The following is a 27,422-nucleotide window of genomic DNA, read 5'->3' as shown; positions in this document are numbered from 1 at the left end:
TTCATGTTCAGAGATGTGTTGTTCCCAGCACCTACTTTGACATTCACAGTCCTATTCCATCGCAGTCTATGGGCCTCACTCTGGCTAAGCAAAGCATGGAGATCTAACTGGAGTTTCAGTGCCTCCGAGCTGTACCGATGTCAACCGGCCTGTCTAAAATGAAGCATTTTAAATGTCCATAGCCGGCATCCCCCTCCTTCACCGAATCCTGGACATTTCTCTCTAGCATAGTGTTTTTTGAGATGTTTTGCATTAGCGAATGGTGGATAGATACACTCATCTAAATGGCATTTGTGTTGCGTTTCAGGCTGTCTTTTTGGTCTTGGAGCTGGTGCTGGGAAAATTGTTGCTACGTGGTCATTCAAAATATAGCTCTCCACAATGATGCCAAGTTGAGTGTCAAACCTTGCGCTGTTTCTCTAATGGAGAGCTGAAATGACTTGGTGGGGTGTTTTGTTTGGGCAAATCCTGCACGTGTCTAGTCCAAATGTAACCAGATGGAGTCACCTAGTACTCCTATACACAGTTTAGATGACGCCTCTCAATTACAGGGTGAGAGACCCGAGGTAAGTGTTCAGTTTTAGTGAACAATAAGAGGTTGCTTCAAATGCAAAAATCCACTTTATTTACATTCATGGAGAAAAGTACAAAGTATTAACATTTTTACTGATTAAAACTATGCCAAATAGGTTACTTAAAGCTACGGTACAGATATTAAGCTTGGCAGTTGCACTCAGATGGACTCATTGTGTTAGGCCCATGCACACACATTAAACTTGGCATTAAAGACACGGCAAAAGATCACTGGGGACTGTAACTACCGGTATGTTCCCCAGGTTCTATGTTCCCCATTTAAGCCCCCAAAAAAGGTTCCATGTTCCCAGCTTATCCAAAAAAGGTCCTATGTTCCCCACTTACCTCCACAAAAAAGGTTCTATGTTCCCCGCTCAACTTACAATAGGTTCTATGTTCCCCACTTATCCAAAAATGCAGGAAACATTCCTTTATAATAATTAATAACAACTCAAAACACCCAATAATGGGGAGAGATTACGAATACTAGTGGGGACAGGGGGCACTAGGGACATCTGGACAACATACTTTTGTTATGTCTGGGCATCTGGACGAGTGGGCAAAGGTACCTTTTCCTATGCAAACTTCTAATAAAGTCTTCAATCAATCATTCAAACCTGGACATCTGGGCAATAGGGACGTGGGCACATAGACAAGTGGGCACTTAGGGGTGGAGACATCTGGGCACCTGGGGAATATAGAACCTTTTTGTGGGGAGGGTGGGTGGGGAACATAGAACCTGGGGAACATAGGGTGGACCCCATCTGGGGAATAACCATTAACCAAGAATATCTCTGTCGTAGCCACAACAACCCATCAATGACAAAGTCAGGGACAGCGGTTTAAAACTAATAGGGTGAAGTTAGTTTAAAGCCACTGGGGAAACACAAATTAAGTAGCAGCATAGACTGTACATCAAAAAAGGGTAAAAAGAACAGCGGTTCACCGTCTAACAGGCACAATCTCTAGACCATGTGTCTCATACACAGGGACGGCTCTAGTTTGTGGCTTGTTGACCCATCTAGGCTATTGAAGACAAACATGACCCATCTTTGCTTCTCTGAGCTTGTGTGCAAACACACGTCACTGACAGCTCTGTCTTCTAGTCCCGAGCTCCAAAATGAATGTCATTATGCCACGAGCACAAACACAGGGCAACACACCGCCAGCAGCGTGAAGCAGGCAACCTGGACAAACACAGTCAAACTCTGCCTGTACAGACACCTAATATGCCATTTTGAAAAGGGTGGTGCCATTGCACACACCAGGTACCGGTCCCACTGATTACTGTGGAACTGCCATTGCACACACCTGTCCACTTATCACACAAAGCAGTCCAAAGTAGCCGTGGTTTGGAGGGCATCTGTGACATCCTTGAAGAATGCATCATTTTCTCTAAAATGGTCTCAGTGCTGATACTTCATTGAAGTCCATGCTGCAATGAAAGTCAGCAACATAATTAACAATGGCAATGTTTCTCTCATACGCTGTCTTGCTGTTATCAAGATCTTTTAGAGCACGATCAGAGTTCTGCTTTGTCTCCTGTGACAATGACCTTCACAACTGGCTTCAATTTGGTGTTGTCATTGTCAACAGGCACATATGAGACATACCTGTCATTGATATGGCGAATAGCTTGGATCATGTCAATGGATTTATTTTTGTATCCACATCCAGTAAACCCAGCGGTATTATCTGAATTTTAGGGCCATTTCATGTGAATATTAATGTGGTAGGTGTCACTGGACATTTTCTCTGAAGTTCTATAATGACGTGAAGTGGGAGACTAACTCAATTTGCAGGCAATTACGGTCTTCCTTGAACGGTACATTGACGAGAGATGATGATCTGACATCTTGTGACAGATGTGTAGGGATGGGTATTATTAAGATTTTAGCAATTCCGGTTCCAGTTCTGACTGGGTGAAGAAAGTTATGTTCTTTAACGTAGAGGGGACAAGACCCAGTGGCCGGCCTAAGAAGACCTGGCAGACGACCGTGGTGGCTGACATGAGGGCACTCGGCATCGACCATGAGGTGGAAGAAAGCCATAGTGAGAAGCCAGTCCAACCCAGCGGTGCCTGGAAAGCGGACTTAAAACAGATGATGATGATAATGATGATGATGAGTTCTGCTTATTGATCCGATTCCTTATCGATTCTCTTATCGATTCTCATTGGGCAGGGGGGTGGGAGAAATAGTACTAATGGGTTCATTTAACATACATTCTCTTTTATATGATATTCTCTGAATAGATGATGCACAGCATACACAGTGGTCATGTATTGTGCTATAGTACAGTGCTTGCAGCCATGCTGGGGGCTGGTCAGAAATAGTGGCCAATAGTCTTTTCTATCTCCTCCCCCCCTTTATGCTCCTCCTGTTATTTTCTTCTTTTTGTAGTTTTTAGTTTAATTTATCACCCAAAAAGTTATTTTTTTACAGTGCACTGCATGAACGGACAAGTCTCCCCGTTCTGCGTCCGGGTTAGAGGTGCCCTAAAAGGTTTGTTTTGCAAGCCACCGCCTCCCACGTTCTTACAACAAAACTGGCTGCATGTGCTCAATGTTGCTAAATGCTCCCCTATACATCACATGTGCAAGAAAGAAAAGCGTGTAAATCCGTTGATCAAACTGTAGAAGACAGTGATTCCTCAGTGTTGCCAACCTAGGGGATTTGTCGCTAGATTTAGCTACTTTCCAGACCCCCCTAGAGACTTAATTAGTGAAAAGCTTCTAGAGACAAATCTGGCTACTTTTTCTGCTGATTTGGGGACACATATTGTTTACAGGAGCCAGAGATAAAACCCTATTTTTCCTTCCTTTTCCCTCTCTCTGCCTCCATTTGCTGCTTGCCTGCTCCTCTGTGACACACAAACGCGCATGCCACATCTCTTTCTCTCTCTACTGGTACTGCCGTGGTGCAAAATAATACAAAAATTCGAATTATTATCCGAAAAATGTGCACGCGCATCGGTTCACGTGCACGCGCTTACCCGACCCCTAGCGACTTCTAGCTACTTCTGGAAGAGCCACTAGCTACATCCGTTACTGGGGAGTTGGCAACACCTGCTTTAGCTGTGTACAGCAGCAGCTCCACAAGCTTCGCAGCCGTGTTATAGAGTACACTGTAAAAATAAATGATGTTGTGCCTTCACATTCTGAGCACAACAAAAACAGGACGTTGGATTGAGCAACAACTGAACTAGGAAAGCTGATGTCTCATTATCAAAACTAGCATAGCACACAGGTGCAGCCAATGCCAGTGTGACATTAACATGTACATTCTTGTGAAATAGCCAGACTTTAGAACGCTTCTGCTTGGATGACATGTTGACTGCGCTCTAACAAAACAAGGCAGCGTGCGTGACGTCGTCGCGCATATGCAGGCATCGATAATGGAATCGTTAAGGACTTTGGCTAACGATTCCAAGGAATCGATCCACAGGGAACTGGTTCTCAACAAGAACCGCTTCTCGATACCCAGCCCTACAGATGAGCAGCGTTGACCTGTTCCTGGTTCGCAACCATAAGTAACCAATGTGAGGTGTAACAGCACGGTCCAGCTTGTCCATCGTCACTTGGAATGGAACAAAACGTTGGATACCCTGGGAAATAAATGAGGCCAAATTTTAGCCAAATGTTATTTTTAAATTTGTACAATGAACTGATTTATGTCTACAGTACTAACTACATCATGAGTATACATGAAATAAATTATGTTTATTTATTAATCACTTAAATCATGATATAGTTATTCATGAAAATCCTATTTTGGGGGAATGTTTTCTGAAAATGTTTAGACAAAATGTAAGAAACTAGATATTAAGTGACCCATAGAAATGAAAAACAAATTTGGCAACCAGTAAGTCAGTTCCCCCCACACTGCTCAAAAAAAAAAACAAAAAAAAAAAAAACTAAATGAACATATGAGAATAAGCTTCTGATTGTTGAGCATACAATAAGAATGGCACAGTAGTATTGTACTTAACCCATACTGCATTATGAAAATGGGTAGAATAGAAGCCTTATAGACATTACATTAAGTCCACGTCTTGCCATTTCCTCTTATAATAAAGACTTATATAAAAGGCTGCTGGTCAATAGAACCTAATATTGGCACCCTGGCCATTTCGATCCTGGGCTCCCCCGGAGTTACTGTCTTGAGCAAGACTCTGAACCCCTAACTGCTCCTGATGAGCTGGTTGGTGCCTAATGCGCCCAATGCGCCCATATCTACATAAATTCATACTTGGATATTATATGTATTTAGTAATTTCCAATATATTAGGGTTAATCATTGTAGTTTGCGCTTAGATCGCTCAAAGACAACAGACCCGGGCCCCTTTGATCAGGGCCCCCTTGATCCGAAAACCCATGGGGAATAAGGTCTAATTTCGCCACTGCTTCCCAGGCTGGTTTATCGCAAGATGAACCCAAATCTGCAACCGACTAGTCTTTTTACTTCCTCCTTTACTTCTTTCAGCACTTCAGCAATCATCCTTCTTTTATTTCAGGGATCTTCATTAGAGCAGGTGGTACTGGCCCCGAAAACAGCCTATCAACTACTTTTTCATATGGCCAAGTGATGTGTCTTATTGATGTAGATGAACCAGCCTATATCAGTTACTTTTTCATATGGCCCAGTGATGTGTCTTATTGATGTAGATGTTGCATACTTCACAGTGACCTTAAACACAATTAAATATACCACAATCAAAAGGAGTGCAAGATAATGGTGTACAGTAACACACTTTATGTAAGGGGCTTGAAAACAGACGCATTGTGTAATTATTTATTATTATATAAAAAATCAAACCTCGGTTCGAAGTGGAGCGGTGAATCTGAGCAGCTATACCGTGTGTGCGTGTGTGTGTGTGCGTGTGTGTGTGCGTGCGTGCGTGCGTGTGTGCGTGCGTGTGTGTGTGTGCCTGCACAACAGCGCCCCTCCTTGAGTGTGGCCACTCAAGGTATTGCCAGGCTACAGACATACCCAGCCACCCACCCACCCACCCACAGACATACCTGTCTATTGGGAGCGTTTCACCGCTCCAAAAAAGAAGAAAAAAACTACTGTGTGGTAACAACAATAGCAGTCTGCATACATCTTCTGATGTAGGCTACGCAGTGCTAGCTATTAATAATGAGTTGGTGTTCACACATTGGCACACCTAAGTGTAACACCCATTGATGATGTATTTAGCTCCAAATATGTTACTGGCTTGTATTTGACCATGTATTTAAAGGTATATTCAGTGACTGTATTTCATTCAAATACAAATATAATTGGTACATTTTCCATTCATTCTCCTCACTAGAATGTGTGCTGACCATATAAGGACTTCCACCATTGCGAGCATAGCTATATTTGGTTTTCAGAGGTGGCCAGCCAGTCCTCGACCAATCAGGGTAGAGTATGTATGGCCGTAGTTATGTTATGATGTTTAGTTATGATGGTCAAAATAAAAGTTTTGAGAACCACAGTCGCTCTGAATTAAGAACGTCTGCTAAATGCCTTGTAAACTACTGAACTCAAACACACAGTCTCGTAGTAAATCAGTATCATACATATCCTGAAGCTGGAGACGTAGGCCTACTGATATTCAGTGATTCTAATGATCAACATTATAATGGTGTAAAAATCTATAAAAAACTAAACATTTCCACGCTATAAGGCCAGTAAGGGACAAGATGACCCCCGGCCACTTTCATTATCATTGAATACACCTTTAACCATAACAGGAACACAAACGGCTTCCCTTAAAAAAAGATTAATTACAGGGAAAGGTCTTTTAAAATTGAAGAGGGGTCAGCTCCTTTGAGCTTACACACATCATTAAGATGAATACATGCTGTGGCGATTCACAGGGACACCGCCCCGCAGGTAGGCTCTGCACCTCGGTGAAACGCACCCTGGACGGGAGAGCGAGGAGGCTGGGACAGGAGATTGAAGGGCGGTACTTCCCCACTTACCTGCTTCATCAGACTGATCACCCCGCACCTGTGCCAGCCAGAAGAGGAAGGACAATAAAAGCCACCTACTCGCTCTCCCACAGTTAGTGCTGGGATGAATACAATGGGCATGCGGTCGGTAAGTGAATATGAAATCCCACATTTCTATATGTTAAATAGTGAACACCATCGTGACATGCTTTCTGTTGTCGTCCTAGGCCATATGGGGGAAATGGCTACTTTGATATTAAATTAAATGAATCCATATCTCTTAGAGATGGGACGTTCGTGAACGAATCGAGTCTTTTGAACGGCTCTTTGGAATGAACGATGGGATCCAGTTCGCAGTATAGGGGGGAGGGAGCCATTCCTTTCTAAATGAACACTCAACAGTGGTGTAAAAAGTACTCCAATTCTTTACTTGAGTTAAAGTAGCTATCAATGCTGCAATGTAGAAATACTCTGCAACAAGTAGAAGTTTGAAATTAGAATGTACTTGAGTAAAAGTTCACGTGTATTGGTATCAAATGTACCTAAGAAAGTACTCATTATGGAGAATGTCTCATTCACATGTTTTCCAATGAATAAAATTTAGAAAAATCATTTGAAAATAGCCGATCTACAAACTCACAATGCGTCACACCGGGGTCCGCGACACATTGTGAGTTTGTAGATCAGCTATTCTCAAATGGCGGAAATGTATATATGGCCTAAATGTATAGGCCTATAGGGTTGAATTGATTTGTAGGCTAATTAGAATCTACAAAGTAAAACTATTAACTAAAATGAGCCAGTCATTTGAACGGCTCTTTGAAAGGAACGGATGCTAGAGATCCGGTTCACTTCAAAGAGCCATAAATCCCCATCTCTAATATCTCTTCAGTTTAACCTGTCTTAGACAGTCTGTTCTTTTTCAAACCACACCAAATCTCTTTGCCAAAAATAGATGATCTACAACAAGCTCACAGCAACACATTGTGAGCTTGTAGATCAGCTATTTTGGGTAAATGTTCCCTCCAGAATGAGAGTACTGGGGTTCACGTGGTTAAACATCAAGTATAAAGTTGTCATAATGGAAACAGATATTCTTCAAGACATGTATTTTAGGGGGAAATATTTACATATTTCAGTAAATGTAATTCTGGGATGCTGTAGATTAAAACATTATTTACAGGGGTGACCTAAGCCAACATGTATTTTAGAACCTCTGGCCTGGGGGAGAGCATTTATCCATCTAAGATGTTACAAATCTATATGCCTGGTCTGCAGTACAAAAGGACATACCCTACCTTATATAGTTTACCCAAGACAGTTTATTCTAATTACGTATGCAGTATGGGAGTCTATTATTCGACATCCTTCTGTTCCCATTGAACACTAAATCTCTACACAAATCTACAAGCTCTTCATGCGTTGTTAAAGTGTTTTGAAGTTGTACATTTGCTATTTTTACTGCTTATCCCAGTGGTTAATTTTGAAGTGTTTCTTTTCCATAGAACCTGAAACCGCTGATCCAGGTCCTGTGGAGGACAAGAAGTATAAAGTCTTTGAATCACAGCTAGTGACCCTTTTCCAAACCTGTGTGGTGTGTTGGTGCACCCCCAATGTATGGGATGATAACTTGGGGATCGGGTGGTTTTGAGGAGACACCTGGCAAAGTCAGAGTAAATGGAGCAGCGGTCTACATCACACAGTGCTGCAATTCTTGTGGCCATGTGAAAGAGTGGACGAGCCAGCCGAAGATTGGGAAGATTGCAGCTGGGAATTTGCTGCTCTCTGCTGCCATTCTTGTCACAGGAAGCATGCCTGCCAAAGCCCTATGAATGCTCAACATTATGGGAGTGATGACCATCCATCACAACACATTCTTTAGGCACCAGAAAGCACACCTTGCGTCTGCCATTGTCAATCTCTGGAGGGATGAGCAAAGTCACATCATCGCGTCCCTTAAAGAGATGGCTAGAGCACTGGTGTTGTCAGGAGATGGAAGGAGGACAGCCCTGGTCACTGTGCAAAGTCTGGAACGGTCAATGTTGAGCAGAGAATCAACCCAATTATTGATGTCCACATTGTACAGATACGTAATTATGTTATTTTCAAGTTGTAAATTGCTCAGCGACCTGTGATGACTGATCCATCTGGTCTCTCCTTTAGATTCAGTTCATAAGTCAATATGTCGTGTTTTGTTTTGTTTGTTCTCTCCTAGAGTAAGGAGTAGGGATGGAGCTTGAAACACCAGCCTGTTACATACTCGATAGCAAATATATTGGTTGAGTACCCGGTATCAATAAGCTCTGGGCTTATCAAGCTTGTTATCAATCATAATAGCATCCCATGACATCATGTCTAAACAATCAAGAGGCACTCAAGTATTGCACATGAATAAATGAATGCATGAATGATGATAGGCAAAATATGTTTTACTTGTGTTAATTGTCATCTTCATAGATGGTTGTCTGCCACAAACTCACAGTCACAACAACTTCCCACAGAATATTAGAAAACGCTCAATATTGGGCAGGATAAAAGCCCGGCTCAATAAGCAGGGTTGATAAGGTCATCTTTATCAATAAAAATGAACAAGCTCCATCCCTAGAAATGAGGTCAAGAACTCATCATGGTGTGAAGTGGTGGGACTGCAGAGGATCAAGGAGTTCCTGGACGTGTCGGGACCCTCATCACTGACACAAACCGTCAGGTTGCAAAGTGGGTCGGGGAGAAGTGGCAAGGAGTCCACCATGGTTTTGACATAATATGGCATATTGCAAAAGGTTTGATGTAATGGGCATTTACAGTGCTTGTGTTTAAGGGGAGAACCACCCGTTTCAACATTGAACTGTCATTAATATACCTTTGAGTTTGTATTGAAAGTACACAGTGATCAGGGACGTGCTGGCCATTGGGGACAACTTCCGAACGGCCGGTTCATTCCCGGCCGGTCCAGGCCGGCCATTAGGAAAAAAATAAACTGTTTGCACAAAAGTAAAAATTAAACTGTTTGCACAAAAGTAGTGAAAACAGCCGATCTACAAGCACACAACGCCTCGCACCCGTTGTGTGCTTGTAGATCGGCTGTTTTCACTAGTTTAAATCATTTTTAAAATGATAAATACAAAACAAACGGTTTTGGACAAACAAGGTTTCCACCCGACAACGACGAAATATAACTCATGTAATTGACCCACTGGCTTGTCACTTGTCATGATCTGAAATGGCAAATCTTTGAGTAGCAGCAGCAGCGCTATAGAGAGAGATCTCTCTCTATAGCGCGTAATGAGGGCTCACCAACTCTTTTTCCCGGGCTGAATCAGGGGCCCAGCACGTCCCTCACAGTGATGACATCACACCGCTGTACTTTGCAATACAAACCCCCCAATCAATCCTCTATTTCTAGGCAACACAGAAGGGGGGACTTTTTTTTCTCGCATTATTTCCACATTGAAAATGGTGGTTTAATAGTGAATCAACACAAAAAAAAGAAAAAAACTGTAGGCTACCACTCACCATCTAAAAAAAAATTGTAGAAGAATCTTTGGATTTTAGACTAATGAAAATCACATGTACTTTGTGTCGGAAAGAAGATGGAGGCGCTCGCCATGAGGAGGGAAAGCATAGATGTTGGGCTAGCATAGATTGATGACAAAATCCATCATCAATCACCTGTACTGGTCTGTTGGATCAAATCCATCATCAACCATCATACTGGTCTGTTAGATCAAATATAAATATCCATCATCAACCATCTGTACTGGTCTGCTGGATCAAGCACAGAAGAAGATAGATACCTTTATTATCCCAAGGGGGGACATCAGTCGCCTGGAGGCAGCACAGCAGTTTAAGGTTATATACAAAGTTACAGAGAATTATGAAAAGAAAAAATATTGTACAGTGTACAGTAAAAGAGCAAGGTACACAAAAAAGAGAATAAATGCATAAAGTGTCAAAACAGTCAACGCTCATAATTGTAATAGCCATACTTAAAAAAGCAAAAAGCAATACTTAAAGCAATAGCGCGGGAAGGGGGGGGGGGGGGGGGGATTTCTTTTTTTTTTAATTATTTTTTCCGTTTTTTTTTTTTTAATATTATTATTAATATAATTTTTATACAGCATAGGCCTATATAAATATAAAACAATGTATTTAACTTTTGGAAATAAAATAGAAGTCGAAAAAGGTCTTATGATCACAATCACATGGGTGGTCACCTGCTCCCGGAACAAGGAAGGCGCGACGCATAATGCCGGTAAACACAGGCTGCACGCAGGCAAGGTTAATGAATCACAAGACAAGACAGTGACGGATAGGATAGCAGCATCAGCATCTCACAACCTTTGTTTTAACAATTAACATGGAGAATAACCAGCAGCAGAAACGCAGAAAAACCATAGCAGATTTCTTTTCAACCGGCTCAAAAGAAAACTAAACCAAACAACACAACCGATAACATAATTGACGTGGAGGAGGAGGAGGATGAAAACAACAACATATCAACAGCTAGCAACAACGACACAACGGAAAATGAACCTGAGCCACAGCCAGAAAGTTCAGCAGAGCTAGAGGCATCTATTGGGCATAAACAACCACTAACTAGGCCTACTACTTCGGACTGTATGGAGGCAGATGAGCCCTTTCAGCCACGTATGAAGTTTCCTGGGAGAAAGTGTGGAAAGGAGACATTTGAGCGATCATTTCAACAAAGCTGGTTTGAGAAATGGCCGTGGCTCCATTATGTTAAAGAAACCGATTCGGTGCTTTGCTTTATTTGTACTACAGCTGTGAAAAAAACGTTTATTGCGTGATGACACTGACAGTACATTCGCCAAAGGAGGCTTTACAAACTGGAAAAGGGCCACAGAAAAGTTCCATCATCACGAGTTTACAGTTTACAGTTTAGGCATTTAGCAGACGCTTTTAATCCAAAGCGACTTACAATAAGCAGATACAACATCGCAATAATAAACAAGATAATAGGTCAGTACATTAACAGCAATATAACAATGTAAATGGATATCTATCTAGAGAAAAACACAATATAATCAAGTTCTAAAGAAACCTAACAAACAAATGCTTCATGTATGGTCATTGATTTTACTGTAGTGCTAAGGGTTTAGGTGGAGTCTGAAAAGGTGAGTTTTCAGTCCACGGCGAAAGGTAGCGAGTGAGTCCGTTGTTCTAAGTGCGACAGGGAGTTTATTCCACAACTTGGGAGCCAAGAGGGCAAACTGTCTCGGACGAGTGGATTTTTGCCCTGGAGTTTTTAGCGAGGGTTCGGTCAGCATCCCTGTGTTGGCTGATCTAAGTGAACGAGTGGGGGTGTAGGGGTTGATCAGCTTTTGGAGGTATGGAGGAGCCATACCTTTGGCTGCTTTGAAGGTCAGCATCAGTGTTTTGTATTCCATGCGGGCCGCAACCGGGAGCCAGTGGAGGCTGCGGAGAAGGGGAGAGACATGTGAGAACTTAGGCTGGTTGAAGACCAGTCGTGCCGCGGCATTTTGGATCAGTTGGAGAGGTTTAAGTGCACATGCCGGGAGACCAGTGAGGAGAGAGTTACAATAGTCGAGTTTTGATATGACAGATGTCTGAATGAGGAGCTGCGCTGCCTCCTGGGTGAGGAACGGTCTGATTTTACGGATGTTATAGAGTGTGAACCTACAGGACCGGGTGACTGATGCAATATGTGCCTTAAATGATAGCTGGGTGTCCAGGACCACACCAAGGTTTCTAGCAGTCGGAACTGAAGTCACCAATGCATTATCTATGGAAATAGTGAGATCTTGCATGGGGCAAGACTTAGCTGGGAAGAAGAGTAGCTCCGTCTTGTCCGGGTTCAGCTTGAGGTGGTGGGCTGACATCCACTGTGAGATGTCGGCCAGACATGCAGCAATGCGCTCTTCCACCTGGGTGGCAGAAGGGGGGAAGGACAAAAACAGTTGAGTGTCATCAGCATAGCAGTGATATGATAGATTGTGAGCAGAGATTACAGCACCAAGGGATTTGGTGTACAGGGAGAACAGCAGAGGGCCAAGTACGGATCCCTGGGGGACTCCCGTTTGGAGGGTTCGGGGGGATGAAAGCAAACCTTTCCATGAGACCTGGTAGGTCCGGTCCGACAGGTAGGAGGAGAACCACTTTAGTGCCGTCCCGGTGATGCCTAGGTCAGCAAGGGTGTCCAGGAGCAGCTGGTGATTCACTGTATCGAATGCCGCTGATAGATCCAGAAGAATCAGGACTGCAGAGTGGGATGCAGCCTGGGCAGCATGGAGTGCTTCTGTGACTGCTAGGAGTGCCGTTTCTGTGGAATGGGCCGGTTTAAAACCTGACTGGTTGGGGTCCAGCAGGTTGTTCTGTGAGAGATGGAGAGAAAGCTGGTTAGAGACCACACGTTCAAGGGTTTTTGAAAGAAATGAGAGGAGGGATACCGGTCTGTAGTTCTTGACGTCCGAGGCGTCAAGAGTTGGTTTCTTGAGGAGTGGTGATACTCTGGCTGTCTTGAAGGCAGCTGGGACACAGCCTGAAGTTACAGAACTGTTGATGATGGCGGTTATGAAGGGGAGTAGGTCAGGTGCGATCGTCTGGAAGAGTGGAGAAGGGATTGGATCCAGGGCACAGGTGGTAGGTCTAGAGGAAGTCACTAGTTTTATGACGTCATCTGCAGAGAGAGGGGAGAAGGAGGATAGACATGTTATGTTAGGGATACAATTGCGTGTTTTCGACACTGTATTCTGGGGGAGATGGGAGAATGAACTACTGATATCATCAACCTTCTTTTCAAAGTAGGTGACAAAATCGTCCGCTGAGAGGGATGAAGGAGGGGGGGGAGGGGGGGGTTTGAGGAGGGTTGAGAATGTGCTAAACAGTTTCCTAGGGTTTGAGGTACATGATTGGATCTTTGTGTGGTAGAATGATGATTTTGCAGTGGAGAGTGCGAGTGAGAAACCTGACAGGAGTGCGTGAAAGTGAGATAGGTCCTCTGGTTGCTTCGTCTTGTGCCACTTCCTCTCTGCCGCCCTGAGAGGTGTTCGCTCAGTTCTGAGGGTTTCAGATAGCCACGGAGCCGGTGGATTTGGGCGTGCTGGCCTGGTCGAGAGAGGGCAGTGCCGATCGAAGGCTGAGGAGACAGAGGAGAGAAAGGAAGATGTTAGAGTGTCAGGAGGGAGAGAGGGAAGGATATCTGGGGTTGGGAGGGAGGAGAGAATGGAGGAGGAGAGAATGGAGGGATCCAGGGTCCTCAGGTTGCGTCGTGTGGTGACAGTCCGAGGGAGGGTCTGTTTAGATCTGTGGATAGAGAGGGAGAGGGAGAAGGTTATGAAGCAGTGATCAGAGTATTTTACAGGGGTAACAATGAGGTTTGAGGGGGAGCAGGCTCTGGTGAACACAAGGTCCAGTACATTCCCTGCCTTATGGGTGGGAGGGGAAGGGGTGAGGGACAGATCAAATGAGGACAATAGGGATGTAACGGGGAGATACTTCTCTTCAGTTGGTAGGTTGAAGTCACCCAGTAGAATCAGGGGTGTTCCATCCTCCGGAAATGAGCTGATCAGAGAGTCCAGTTCTTCCAGAAAATCCCCAAGGGTCCCTGGGGGGCGGTAGAGCACAATGATGGTGAGAAAGACAGGTTGTGTTATTGAAATGGCATGACATTCAAATGTGGACAGAGATAGGTGAGAGAGGTTTAACGCACGGATCTTCCATTTGGGAGATGTTAGAATGCCTGTGCCGCCCCCAGTACGATCTGTGGGACGCGGAGTGTGTGTAAATGTATGTGCTGTAGAGAGTGCAGCAGGAGTAGCCGTGTTATTGGCATTTATCCAGGTTTCTGTCAGTGCAAGGAATTGGAGGGAATTCAAAGTAGCCTGGCCTACAATGAATTCAGGCATGTTCTTCTTTGCAGCTGAGTGGCAGTTCCAGAGGCCGCCTTGGACTGTAATGCGTTGACTAGGTGAGCGAGGTGGGTAAATTAGGTTATTGGTGTTACAGTGCTGGGTGTAATAGTGTCTAGTGCGATGAGAGGAGAGCAGAGTAGGAATGGTCGGGAAGCACATTTTTTTTTTTAAATATGCCAATATAACAATATAATATAACAATATAACAATTAATAACAATATAACAATCAAGTTGTCAGATTTGCATTCGGATTCTAGCCGTGCAATAGCTTTGCTCAAACAAACCCCAATCAATGCATTGATTTCGAATGCTGCAGCCAGAGATCAACAGACTGCCAGGGCAGTGTTGCAACTTTTATTCAGATCCATTAAATACCTGGGGCGTATGGGGATGCCACTCCGAGGACACGAACACCGCGATGGTGCACTGTGGCAGCTTATGATAGAGAGAACACATGATTTACCTAAAGAAAGAGCATGGCTTTTACGTAGAGATAATTGGATGTTAGACACGATACAAAATGAGGTGATTAAAATGTTTGCACATGCAATACAACGTGATATTGCAGCGGAAGCTGAGAAGTGTCATTTCTTTGGACTTACAGCGGATGGAACGACAGACATCAGCACAAGTGAGCAATTCTCATGTTGTTTACAGTTTGTGGATTCAACGTTAACAGCACACAACATGTTTCTCGGATTCTACAATGCTCGTGACTCAACAGCAGAAACACTGTTTTTATGCATCAAAGACATCTTTCTACGTTTCAATTTGCCTCTTGAACGTTTACAAGGATACTGTTTTGACGGGGGAAGCTAACATGTCTGGGCGATTCAATGGTATCCAGGCAAAACTGAAAATAGCGTGCCCAGGATCCTTATATGTTCATTGCAATAATCATGCGTTGGACCTGGCTCTGCAGGAGGTCTCGAGGGAAGTGACACTGGTCGCTGACTCATTAAACTTCGTTCAAGCTGTTTCTGTTATTATCCGAGAATCATCCAAACGCAAAACCCTGTTTCAATCCCTTTTTGGAACAGAAGAGGTGGTGTGTAATATTTTGGGACTATGTCCCACTCGGTGGTGCATTCGGGCCAATGCCATCTCACGAGTTATCACTGCCTATCCAGTACTTCTCGAGACTCTAAAAACATTTGAGCAAGATAAGTCAATGAGGGGTGAGACTCGCGCTAAAGTGGCTGGACTGTACAAACAAGCAAAGAAAGCAAAAACATATTTCGGATTGGTGATCAGTGAAGCTCTTTTCGAGCCATCTGAGGCAGTGGCCAGAAGCCTCCAGTGCCCAAAGATCACTGCTGGTGCAGCCCTGGAATGCATTAAGGTCCTTAAGCAAAAGATGCAAAGACTGAGGGAAGATGCTTCAGTAAATGATCTCATGAGCAAAGTCGAGACCTTCGCCCAGAGCAACACGCTTAAGATGCCCACACCAACCAGGGCAATCATAACCCCTTCCCGTTTTCATGACACCTCTGAACCTGAAGCTGTGTCTACGTCGCCAGAGGATGGATTAGGACCATGGAGACGTCAGTTTTATGAAGCCCTGGACCTGATCAATGCCGAGGTATTAATGTTAATTGTAAATATGTTTTACAGTAATATATATATTGTAAATATACAATACAAGACTAATAATGTACATAATTATACGCAGTACACCATATACTGTAAGCAATATGGCTTGTTTACATAGGGGGTATTAATATATTAATATTATATATGAATATATTAATTGAATACCCTCTATGTAAACAAGCCATATTGCTTTCTTGGGTTTAAAGCCTATATTAGTAGACCTTGTATCTGAACTGTACTGTACTGTATTGTGCTGTGCTGTGCTTTTCCTATGCGAACTGCTAATAAAGTATTCAATCAAACAATCAATCAGGTGGAGCGACGATTCGACCAAGAGGGGATGACACTCGCTGCCCAGAGAGAAGAAATCCTCATTGCTGCAGCCAAACAAACCTTTTCAGGACTGGATCAAGTTGAAGTTCAAATCCCAAAAGAGATTGATCGAGTACGCCTGGAGCGACAGCTGTACATGATGGGCGAACTGACCGTGGGGAAAAAAATTTAATCTACCCTGGACCTTGCCGGATTTATAGCTGCACTTAAACCACAGACGAGGACACTGTTTAAAGAGAATGAGATGCTTGTGGAACTTTGTTTGTGCCTTCCTGTGTCAGCTGCCTCATCAGAAAGATCATTCTCCAGTCTACGACGGCTTAAAACCTGGCTTAGAAGCACCATGAGCCAGGAGAGGCTCACACATCTAGCTGTGATGCATGCGCACCAGGAGAGGCTGGACACGTTGGACATACCGAGCCTTGTTAGGAGTTTCATTAGAAACACACCGGAACGCAAGGCTACGTTTGGTGCCATTTGGTAAAGGTAAGAGAACTTTATTTTATGCTGTGCTGTTTTATATTTGTTTCATCTTTGTATCATTTATTTGTTTGTCCAGTTAGTACATCAGACCGACAGCATCTTTCCTTTCCCCCTATCTCTCTCCTACACAGATGCTGCCTGGGACAGTCGGAGTGTCTCTCTCTCCCATTCTCTTTCTCTCTCTCCCCCTCCCTCTCTCTGTTACTGTCTGAGCTGCCTACATGCACTGGCTGTTATGTCACAAAAGAAAAAAAAGAAAAGCCTGTATACTTTAGATTTCTCTTGATTGGTTAACGTCACACTAGGCTGTTAAAAATTGCTGTATACATTTCGAGCCTTGTTTCCAGTATATTTGTTTGTTTCAGTAAAGTTCTATTGTAAAAATAGACCAGTGGATTGTGTGGATGTAGATCCAGTACAGACTCAGTTTGTTTTCTGATCGGCTACTTTCTCTAGTATACCGCTGTGCAGTTCAGTCTGTAGTGGCTGGCCTGTAATAAAAAAAAAAATTATTGTTGTTAAGCTTAAGTGTGCAGTTGTTGTTTTTTTCAGGCTATTGTGCGCTTTGCGCTGTTGATTATTATTCTGCATGGCTGGGGGGTTTATATTTTGTGTATGTGTGTGTGTGTGTGTGTGTGTGTGTGTGTGTGTGTGTGTGTGTGTGTGTGTGTGTGTGTGTGTGTTGCCTGTCTGTGGGGGGAAATCACCGACCGAAACCGTAATAAAAGTCCCCCAAAACCGCTATAGAAATCACCCAAATCCGCCAAAGAACCGCAAAACTTGGAAATGTTAACATCATCTTTGAAGGGTTTAATACAAATAAAGGGGGATCTTTACTATTTTACTAATTAAATGTACAAACCTCTTCACCAGTAGGACACAACACATTGAGTGTCCATTCCATTTCCTGGCATTCTCCACTTGAATGACCTCTTCTTTCCACTGATCAATTCCACTTCCACTTCTTTCACACAGGATCAATGAATTGATATACTGTGGTGCATTCATGGTTTGTACACGTGCACGGATAAGGGTTGCTCCAGCCATGGCCATAGCACACTTCTTGATTGTTGCATTTGGGGTGTCTGAAGATGAGAGTTCATCGAATGTCACTTGACTTGCTTGCTGCAGGAACTTCATTAGAGCAGGTGGGAGTCTGTGGTACTGGCCCCGAAAACAGCCTATCAACTACTTTTTCATATGGCCAAGTGATGTGTCTTATTGATGTAGATGAACCAGCCTATATCAGTTACTTTTTCATTATGGCCCAGTGATGTGTCTTATTGATGTAGATGAACCACCTATCAGTTACTTTTTCATATGGCCCAGTGATGTGTCTTATTGATGTAGATGTTGCATACTTCACAGTGACCTTAAACACAATTAAATATACCGCAATCAAAAGGAGTGCAAGATAATGATGTACAGTAACAAACGTTATGTAAGGGGCTTGAAAACAGATGCATTGTGTATTTTTTATTATATAAAAAAAATAAAAATAAACTACAGTGTGGTAACAACAATAGCAGTCTGCATAAATCTTCTGATGTAGGCTACGCAGTGCTTGCTATTAATAATAGGTTGGCACACATTGGCGCACCTAAGTGTAACACCCATTGATGTATTTAGCTGCAAATATGTTACTGGCTTGTATTTGACCATAACAGGAACACAAACGGCTTCCCTTAAAAAAAGATTAATTACAGGGAAAGGTCTTTTAAAATTGAAGAGGGTCAGCTCCTTTGAGCTTACACACATCATTAAGATGAATACATACTGTGGCGAGGTGCACCTCGGTGAAACGCACCCTGGACGGGAGAGCGAGGCCAGGAGTGACAACGAGGAGGCTGGGACAGGTGATTGAAGGGCGGTACTTCCCCACTTACCTGCTTCATCAGACTGATCACCCCGCACCTGTGCCAGCCAGAAGAGGAAGGACAATAAAAGCCACCTACTCGCTCTCCCACAGTTAGTGCTGGGATGAATACAATGGGCATGCGGTCGGTAAGTGAATATGAAATCCCACATTTCTATATGTTAAATAGTGAACACCATCGTGACATGCTTTCTGTTTTCGTCCTAGGCCATATGGGGGAAATGGCTACTTTGATATTAAATTGAATGAATCCATATCTCTTAGAGATGGGACGTTCGTGGACGAATCGAGTCTTTTGAACGGCTCTTTGGAATGAACGATGGGATCCAGTTCGCAGTATAGGGAGGAGGGAGCCATTCCTTTCTAAATGAACACTCAACAGTGGTGTAAAAAGTACTCCAATTCTTTACTTGAGTTAAAGTAGCTATCAATGCTGCAATGTAGAAATACTCTGCAACAAGTAGAAGTTTGAAATTAGAATGTACTTGAGTAAAAGTTCAAGTGTATTGGTATCAAATGTACCTAAGAAAGTACTCATTATGCAGAATGTCTCATTCACAGGTTTTCCAATGAATACAATTTAGAAAAATCATTTGAAAATAGCCGATCTACAAACTCACAATGCGTCACACCGGGGTCCGCGACACTTTGTGAGTTTGTAGATCAGCTATTTTCAAATGGCGGAAATGTATATATGGCCTAAATGTATAGGCCTATAGGGTTGAATTGATTTGTAATTAGAATCAAAATCTACAAAGTAAAACTATTAACTAAAATGAGCCAGTCATTTGAACGGCTCTTCTTTTTCAATCCACACCAGATCTCTTTGCCAAAAATAGATGATCTACAACAAGCTCACAGCAACACATTGTGAGCTTGTAGATCAGCTATTTTGGGTAAATGTTCCCTCCAGAATGAGAGTACTGGGGTTCACACGGTTAAACATCAAGTATAAAGTTGTCATAATGGAAACAGATATTCTTCAAGACATGTATTTTAGGGGGACATATTTACATATTTCAGTAAATGTAATTCTGGGATGCTGTAGATTAAAACATTATTTACAGGGGTGACCTAAGCCAACATGTATTTTAGAACCTCTTGGCCTGGGGGAGAGCATTTATCCATCTAAGATGTTACACATCTATATGCCTGGTCTGCAGTACAAAAGGACATACCCTACCTTATATAGTTTACCCAATACAGTTTATTCTAATTACGTATGCAGTATGGGAGTCTATTATTCGACATCCTTCTGTTCCCATTGAACACTAAATCTCTACACAAATCTACAAGCTCTTCATGCGTTGTTAAAGTGTTTTGAAGTTGTACATTTGCTATTTTTACTGCTTATCCCAGTGGTTAATTTTGAAGTGTTTCTTTTCCATAGAACCTGAAACCGCTGATCCAGGTCCTGTGGAGGACAAGAAGTATAAAGTCTTTGAATCACAGCTAGTGACCCTTTTCCAAACCTGTGTGGTGTGTTGGTGCACCCCCAATGTATGGGATGATAACTTGGGGATCGGGTGGTTTTGAGGAGACACCTGGCAAAGTCAGAGTAAATGGAGCAGCGGTCTACATCACACAGTGCTGCAATTCTTGTGGCCATGTGAAAGAGTGGACGAGCCAGCCGAAGATTGGGAAGATTGCAGCTGGGAATTTGCTGCTCTCTGCTGCCATTCTTGTCACAGGAAGCATGCCTGCCAAAGCCCTATGAATGCTCAACATTATGGGAGTGATGACCATCCATCACAACACATTCTTTAGGCACCAGAAAGCACACCTTGCGTCTGCCATTGTCAATCTCTGGAGGGATGAGCAAAGTCACATCATCGCGTCCCTTAAAGAGATGGCTAGAGCACTGGTGTTGTCAGGAGATGGAAGGAGGACAGCCCTGGTCACTGTGCAAAGTCTGGAACGGTCAATGTTATTGAGCAGAGAATCAACCCAATTATTGATGTCCACATTGTACAGATACGTAATTATGTTATTTTCAAGTTGTAAATTGCTCAGCGACCTGTGATGACTGATCCATCTGGTCTCTCCTTTAGATTCAGTTCATAAGTCAATATGTCGTGTTTTGTTTTGTTTGTTCTCTCCTAGAGTAAGGAGTAGGGATGGAGCTTGAAACACCAGCCTGTTACATACTCGATAGCAAATGTATTGGTTGAGTACCCGGTATCAATAAGCTCTGGGCTTATCAAGCTTGTTATCAATCATAATAACATCCCATGACATCATGTCTAAACAATCAAGAGGCACTCAAGTATTGCACATGAATAAATGAATGCATGAATGATGATAGGCAAAATATGTTTTACTTGTGTTAATTGTCATCTTCATAGATGGTTGTCTGCCACAAACTCACAGTCACAACAACTTCCCACAGAATATTAGAAAACGCTCAATATTGGGCAGGATAAAAGCCCGGCTCAATAAGCAGGGTTGATAAGGTCATCTTTATCAATAAAAATGAACGAGCTCCATCCCTAGAAATGAGGTCAAGAACTCATCATGGTGTGAAGTGGTGGGACTGCAGAGGATCAAGGAGTTCCTGGACGTGTCGGGACCCTCATCACTGACACAAACCGTCAGGTTGCAAAGTGGGTCGGGGAGAAGTGGCAAGGAGTCCACCATGGTTTTGACATAATATGGCATATTGCAAAAGGTTTGATGTAATGGGCATTTGCAGTGCTTGTGTTAAAGGGGAGAACCACCCGTTTTTAACATTGAACTGTCATTAATATACCTTTGAGTTTGTATTGAAAGTACACAGTGATCAGGTACGTGCTGGCCATTGGGGACAACTCCCGAACGGCCGGTTCATTCCCGGCCAGTCCAGGCCGGCCATTAGGAAAAAAATAAACTGTTTGCACAAAAGTAAAAATTAAACTGTTTGCACAAAAGTAGTGAAAACAGCCGATCTACAAGCACACAACGCCTCGCACCCGTTGTGTGCTTGTAGATCGGCTGTTTTCACTAGTTTAAATCATTTTTAAAATGATAAATACAAAACAAACGGTTTTGGACAAACAAGGTTTCCACCCGACAACGACGAAATATAACTCATGTAATTGACCCACTGGCTTGTCACTTGTCATGATCTGAAATGGCAAATCTTTGAGTAGCAGCAGCAGCGCTATAGAGAGAGATCTCTCTCTATAGCGCGTAATGAGGGCTCACCAACTCTTTTTCCCGGGCTGAATCAGGGGCCCAGCACGTCCCTCACAGTGATGACATCACACCGCTGTACTTTGCAATACAAACCCCCCAATCAATCCTCTATTTCTAGGCAACACAGAAGGGGGGACTTTTTTTTCTCGCATTATTTCCACATTGAAAATGGTGGTTTAATAGTGAATCAACACAAAAAAAAAGAAAAAAACTGTAGGCTACCACTCACCATCTAAAAAAAAATTGTAGAAGAATCTTTGGATTTTAGACTAATGAAAATCACATGTACTTTGTGTCGGAAAGAAGATGGAGGCGCTCGCCATGAGGAGGGAAAGCATAGATGTTGGGCTAGCATAGATTGATGACAAAATCCATCATCAATCACCTGTACTGGTCTGTTGGATCAAATCCATCATCAACCATCATACTGGTCTGTTGGATCAAATCCATCATCAACCATCATACTGGTCTGTTAGATCAAATATAAATATCCATCATCAACCATCTGTACTGGTCTGCTGGATCAAGCACAGAAGAAGATAGATACCTTTATTATCCCAAGGGGGGACATCAGTCGCCTGGAGGCAGCACAGCAGTTTAAGGTTATATACAAAGTTACAGAGAATTATGAAAAGAAAAAATATTGTACAGTGTACAGTAAAAGAGCAAGGTACACAAAAAAGAGAATAAATGCATAAAGTGTCAAAACAGTCAACGCTCATAATTGTAATAGCCATACTTAAAAAAGCAAAAAGCAATACTTAAAGCAATAGCGCGGGAAGGGGGGGCTATGGGGGCTGGCGCCCACCCTGGTAGCAGCCCAGCCCCCCCTGGGCCGGGGGGGGGGGGGATTTCTTTTTTTTTAAATTATTTTTTCCGTTTTTTTTAATTTTTTAATTTTTTTAATATTATTATTAATATTATAATTTTTATACAGCATAGGCCTATATAAATATAAAACAATGTATTTAACTTTTTTCTATTTAAATAAAATAGAAGTCGAAAAAGGTGTTATGATCACAATCACATGGGTGGTCACCTGCTCCCGGAACAAGGAAGGCGCGACGCATAATGCCGGCTGCACGCAGGCAAGGTTAATGAATCACAAGACAAGACAGTGACGGATAGGATAGCAGCATCAGCATCTCACAACCTTTGTTTTAACAATTAACATGGAGAATAACCAGCAGCAGAAACGCAGAAAAACCATAGCAGATTTCTTTTCACCGGCTCAAAAGAAAACTAAACCAAACAACACAACCGATAACATAATTGACGTGGAGGAGGAGGAGGATGAAAACAACAACATATCAACAGCTAACAACAACGACACAACGGAAAATTAACCTGAGCCACAGCCAGAAAGTTCAGCAGAGCTAGAGGCATCTATTGGGCATAAACAACCACTAACTAGGCCTACTACTTCGGACTGTATGGAGGCAGATGAGCCCTTTCAGCCACGTATGAAGTTTCCTGGGAGAAAGTGTGGAAAGGAGACATTTGAGCGATCATTTCAACAAAGCTGGTTTGAGAAATGGCCGTGGCTCCATTATGTTAAAGAAACCGATTCGGTGCTTTGCTTTATTTGTACAACAGCTGTGAAAAAAACGTTTATTGCGTGATGACACTGACACAGGGGCGCTGGAAGTGGGGTGCTGAGGGAGCTGCAGCTCCCCTGGTGGTGGGGAGAAAAAAAAAAAAAAAGTTTTTTTTTTTTTTTTTTTCTTTTTTATAAGCCTATGTATACACACACACAGAGCTATATTAAAACAATAATGTATTTGACTTTGGGGAATAAAATATGTTGAAAAAAGGTGTTTGATTATCACATGGTGACCTAATCACATGGTCACCTTGCCACCTCCGGTCAGAAGGGAAGTCAAATTTAAATCCCGCTTTGATGGCACACCAAAGTCTATTTATTTGAGAACTAGAAACTGTCTATAGGCAAACTAACACCGTTGTATATGGGGAATAAAAACAGTAGAAAACTGTTACAAAAATAATACCCGATTTTGTAGTGTGTGTGTGTGAGTGACTGTGTGTGTGCATGCGTGCTGTGTGTTGCACTGTGTGCTAAAATAACTAGTAACTATACAGCTCCTTGTTACACCGTTGTGCGGGGAAGCACCCGAAACCGTAATAAAAATAACCCAAAACCGGATAAAAAACGGATAAAAAACGTGAATTTTCGGCATGCGGCCTCGAACTCCTCGAGTTCCTCGAGTTCCAGCGCCCCTGCACTGACAGTACATTCGCCAAAGGAGGCTTTACAAACTGGAAAAGGGCCACAGAAAAGTTCCATCATCAGCCAGAGATCAACAGACTGCCAGGGCAGTGTTGCAACTTTTATTCAGATCCATTAAATACCTGGGGCGTATGGGGATGCCACTCCGAGGACACGAACACCGCGATGGTGCACTGTGGCAGCTTATGATAGAGAGAACACATGATTTACCTAAAGAAAGAGCATGGCTTTTACGTAGAGATAATTGGATGTCAGACACGATACAAAATGAGGTGATTAAAATGTTTGCACATGCAATACAACGTGATATTGCAGCGGAAGCTGAGAAGTGTCATTTCTTTGGACTTACAGCGGATGGAACGACAGACATCAGCACAAGTGAGCAATTCTCATGTTGTTTACAGTTTGTGGATTCAACGTTAACAGCACACAACATGTTTCTCGGATTCTACAATGCTCGTGACTCAACAGCAGAAACACTGTTTTTATGCATCAAAGACATCTTTCTACGTTTCAATTTGCCTCTTGAACGTTTACAAGGATACTGTTTTGACGGGGCAGCTAACATGTCTGGGCGATTCAATGGTGTCCAGGCAAAACTGAAAATAGCGTGCCCAGGATCCTTATATGTTCATTGCAATAATCATGCGTTGGACCTGGCTCTGCAGGAGGTCTCGAGGGAAGTGACACTGGTCGCTGACTCATTAAACTTCGTTCAAGCTGTTTCTGTTATTATCCGAGAATCATCCAAACGCAAAACCCTGTTTCAATCCCTTTTTGGAACAGAAGAGGTGGTGTGTAATATTTTGGGACTATGTCCCACTCGGTGGTGCATTCGGGCCAATGCCATCTCACGAGTTATCACTGCCTATCCAGTACTTCTCGAGACTCTAAAAACATTTGAGCAAGATAAGTCAATGAGGGGTGAGACTCGCGCTAAAGTGGCTGGACTGTACAAACAAGCAAAGAAAGCAAAAACATATTTCGGATTGGTGATCAGTGAAGCTCTTTTCGAGCCATCTGAGGCAGTGGCCAGAAGCCTCCAGTGCCCAAAGATCACTGCTGGTGCAGCCCTGGAATGCATTAAGGTCCTTAAGCAAAAGATGCAACGACTGAGGGAAGATGCTTCAGTAAATGATCTCATGAGCAAAGTCGAGACCTTCGCCCAGAGCAACACGCTTAAGATGCCCACACCAACCAGGGCAATCATAACCCCTTCCCGTTTTCGTGACACCTCTGAACCTGAAGCTGTGTCTACGTCGCCAGAGGATGGATTAGGACCATGGAGACGTCAGTTTTATGAAGCCCTGGACCTGATCAATGCCGAGGTATTAATGTTAATTGTAAATATGTTTTACAGTAATATATATATTGTAAATATACAATACAAGACTAATAATGTACATAATTATACGCAGTACACCATATACTGTAAGCAATATGGCTTGTTTACATAGGGGGTATTAATATATTAATATTATATATGAATATATTAATTGAATACCCTCTATGTAAACAAGCCATATTGCTTTCTTGGGTTTAAAGCCTATATTAGTAGACCTTGTATCTGAACTGTACTGTACTGTACTGTATTGTGCTGTGCTTTTCCTATGCGAACTGCTAATAAAGTATTCAATCAAACAATCAATCAGGTGGAGCGACGATTCGACCAAGAGGGGATGACACTCGCTGCCCAGAGAGAAGAAATCCTCATTGCTGCAGCCAAACAAACCTTTTCAGGACTGGATCAAGTTGAAGTTCAAATCCCAAAAGAGATTGATCGAGTACGCCTGGAGCGACAGCTCTACATGATGGGCGAACTGACCGTGGGGAATCCTTGCCGGATTTATAGCTGCACTTAAACCACAGACGAGGACACTGTTTAAAGAGAATGAGATGCTTGTGGAACTTTGTTTGTGCCTTCCTGTGTCAGCTGCCTCATCAGAAAGATCATTCTCCAGTCTACGACGACTTAAAACCTGGCTTAGAAGCACCATGAGCCAGGAGAGGCTCACACATCTAGCTGTGATGCATGCGCACCAGGAGAGGCTGGACACGTTGGACATACCGAGCTTGTTTCATTAGAAACACACCGGAACGCAAGGCTACGTTTGGTGCCATTTGGTAAAGGTAAGAGAACTTTATTTTATGCTGTGCTGTTTTATATTTGTTTCATCTTTGTATCATTTATTTGTTTGTCCAGTTAGTACATCAGACCGACAGCATCTTTCCTTTCCCCCTATCTCTCTCCTACACAGATGCTGCCTGGGACAGTCGGAGTGTCTCTCTCTCCCATTCTCTTTCTCTCTCTCCCCCTCCCTCTCTCTGTTACTGTCTGAGCTGCCTACATGCACTGGCTGTTATGTCACAAAAGAAAAAAAAGAAAAGCCTGTATACTTTAGATTTCTCTTGATTGGTTAACGTCACACTAGGCTGTTAAAAATTGCTGTATACATTTCGAGCCTTGTTTCCAGTATATTTGTTTGTTTCAGTAAAGTTCTATTGTAAAAATAGACCAGTGGATTGTGTGGATGTAGATCCAGTACAGACTCAGTTTGTTTTCTGATCGGCTACTTTCTCTAGTATACCGCTGTGCAGTTCAGTCTGTAGTGGCTGGCCTGTAATAAAAAAATAATTATTGTTGTTAAGCTTAAGTGTGCAGTTGTTGTTTTTTTCAGGCTATTGTGCGCTTTGCGCTGTTGATTATTATTCTGCATGGCTGGGGGGTTTATATTTTGTGTATATGTGTGTGTGTGTGTGTGTGTGTGTGTGTGTGTGTGTGTGTGTGTGTGTGTGTGTTGCCTGTCTGTGGGGGGAAATCACCGACCGAAACCGTAATAAAAGTCCCCCAAAACCGCTATAGAAATCACCCAAATCCGCCAAAGAACCGCAAAACTTGGAAATGTTAACATCATCTTTGAAGGGTTTAATACAAATAAAGGGGGATCTTTACTATTTTACTAATTAAATGTACAAACCTCTTCACCAGTAGGACACAACACATTGAGTGTCCATTCCATTTCCTGGCATTCTCCACTTGAATGACCTCTTCTTTCCACTGATCAATTCCACTTCCACTTCTTTCACACAGGATCAATGTATTGATATACTGTGGTGCATTCATGGTTTGTACACGTGCACGGATAAGGGTTGCTCCAGCCATGGCCATAGCACACTTCTTGATTGTTGCGTTTGGGGTGTCTGAAGATGAGAGTTCATTGAATGTCACTTGACTTGCTTGCTGCAGGAATTTGAGAAAGGTTGGCGCGTTATCTCTCCACTCAGCCGTTGTCCATTTCAAGTTTTTC

The 27,422-nt window shown here is 42.9% G+C and overlaps 1 protein-coding gene across 1 annotated transcript; it reads right to left on the bottom strand.

Annotated features, from left to right (window-relative positions):
- Positions 1 to 6,433: 6,433 nt before the first annotated feature.
- LOC308298174 (uncharacterized protein) lies at positions 6,434 to 14,519 on the bottom strand (the record flags this gene model as incomplete). The annotated part of the gene is made up of 4 exons (XM_080741730.1): positions 13,461 to 14,519; positions 12,268 to 13,172; positions 8,413 to 8,435; positions 6,434 to 6,572 (listed from the first exon to the last, which is right to left on the bottom strand). The coding sequence occupies exons 1-4, from the start codon at positions 14,398 to 14,400 to the stop codon at positions 6,434 to 6,436; spliced, it is 2,007 nt and encodes a 668-aa protein (XP_080597856.1). The 5' UTR covers positions 14,401 to 14,519.
- Between the last annotated feature and the right edge of the window lie 12,903 nt (positions 14,520 to 27,422).

This window comes from Nannobrachium achirus (genome assembly GCF_963921795.1).
Source record: "Nannobrachium achirus genome assembly, chromosome: 14".
In the NCBI taxonomy this organism is placed as follows: domain Eukaryota; kingdom Metazoa; phylum Chordata; class Actinopteri; order Myctophiformes; family Myctophidae; genus Nannobrachium; species Nannobrachium achirus.
This window is presented reverse-complemented; position numbering and strand designations above follow the sequence as displayed.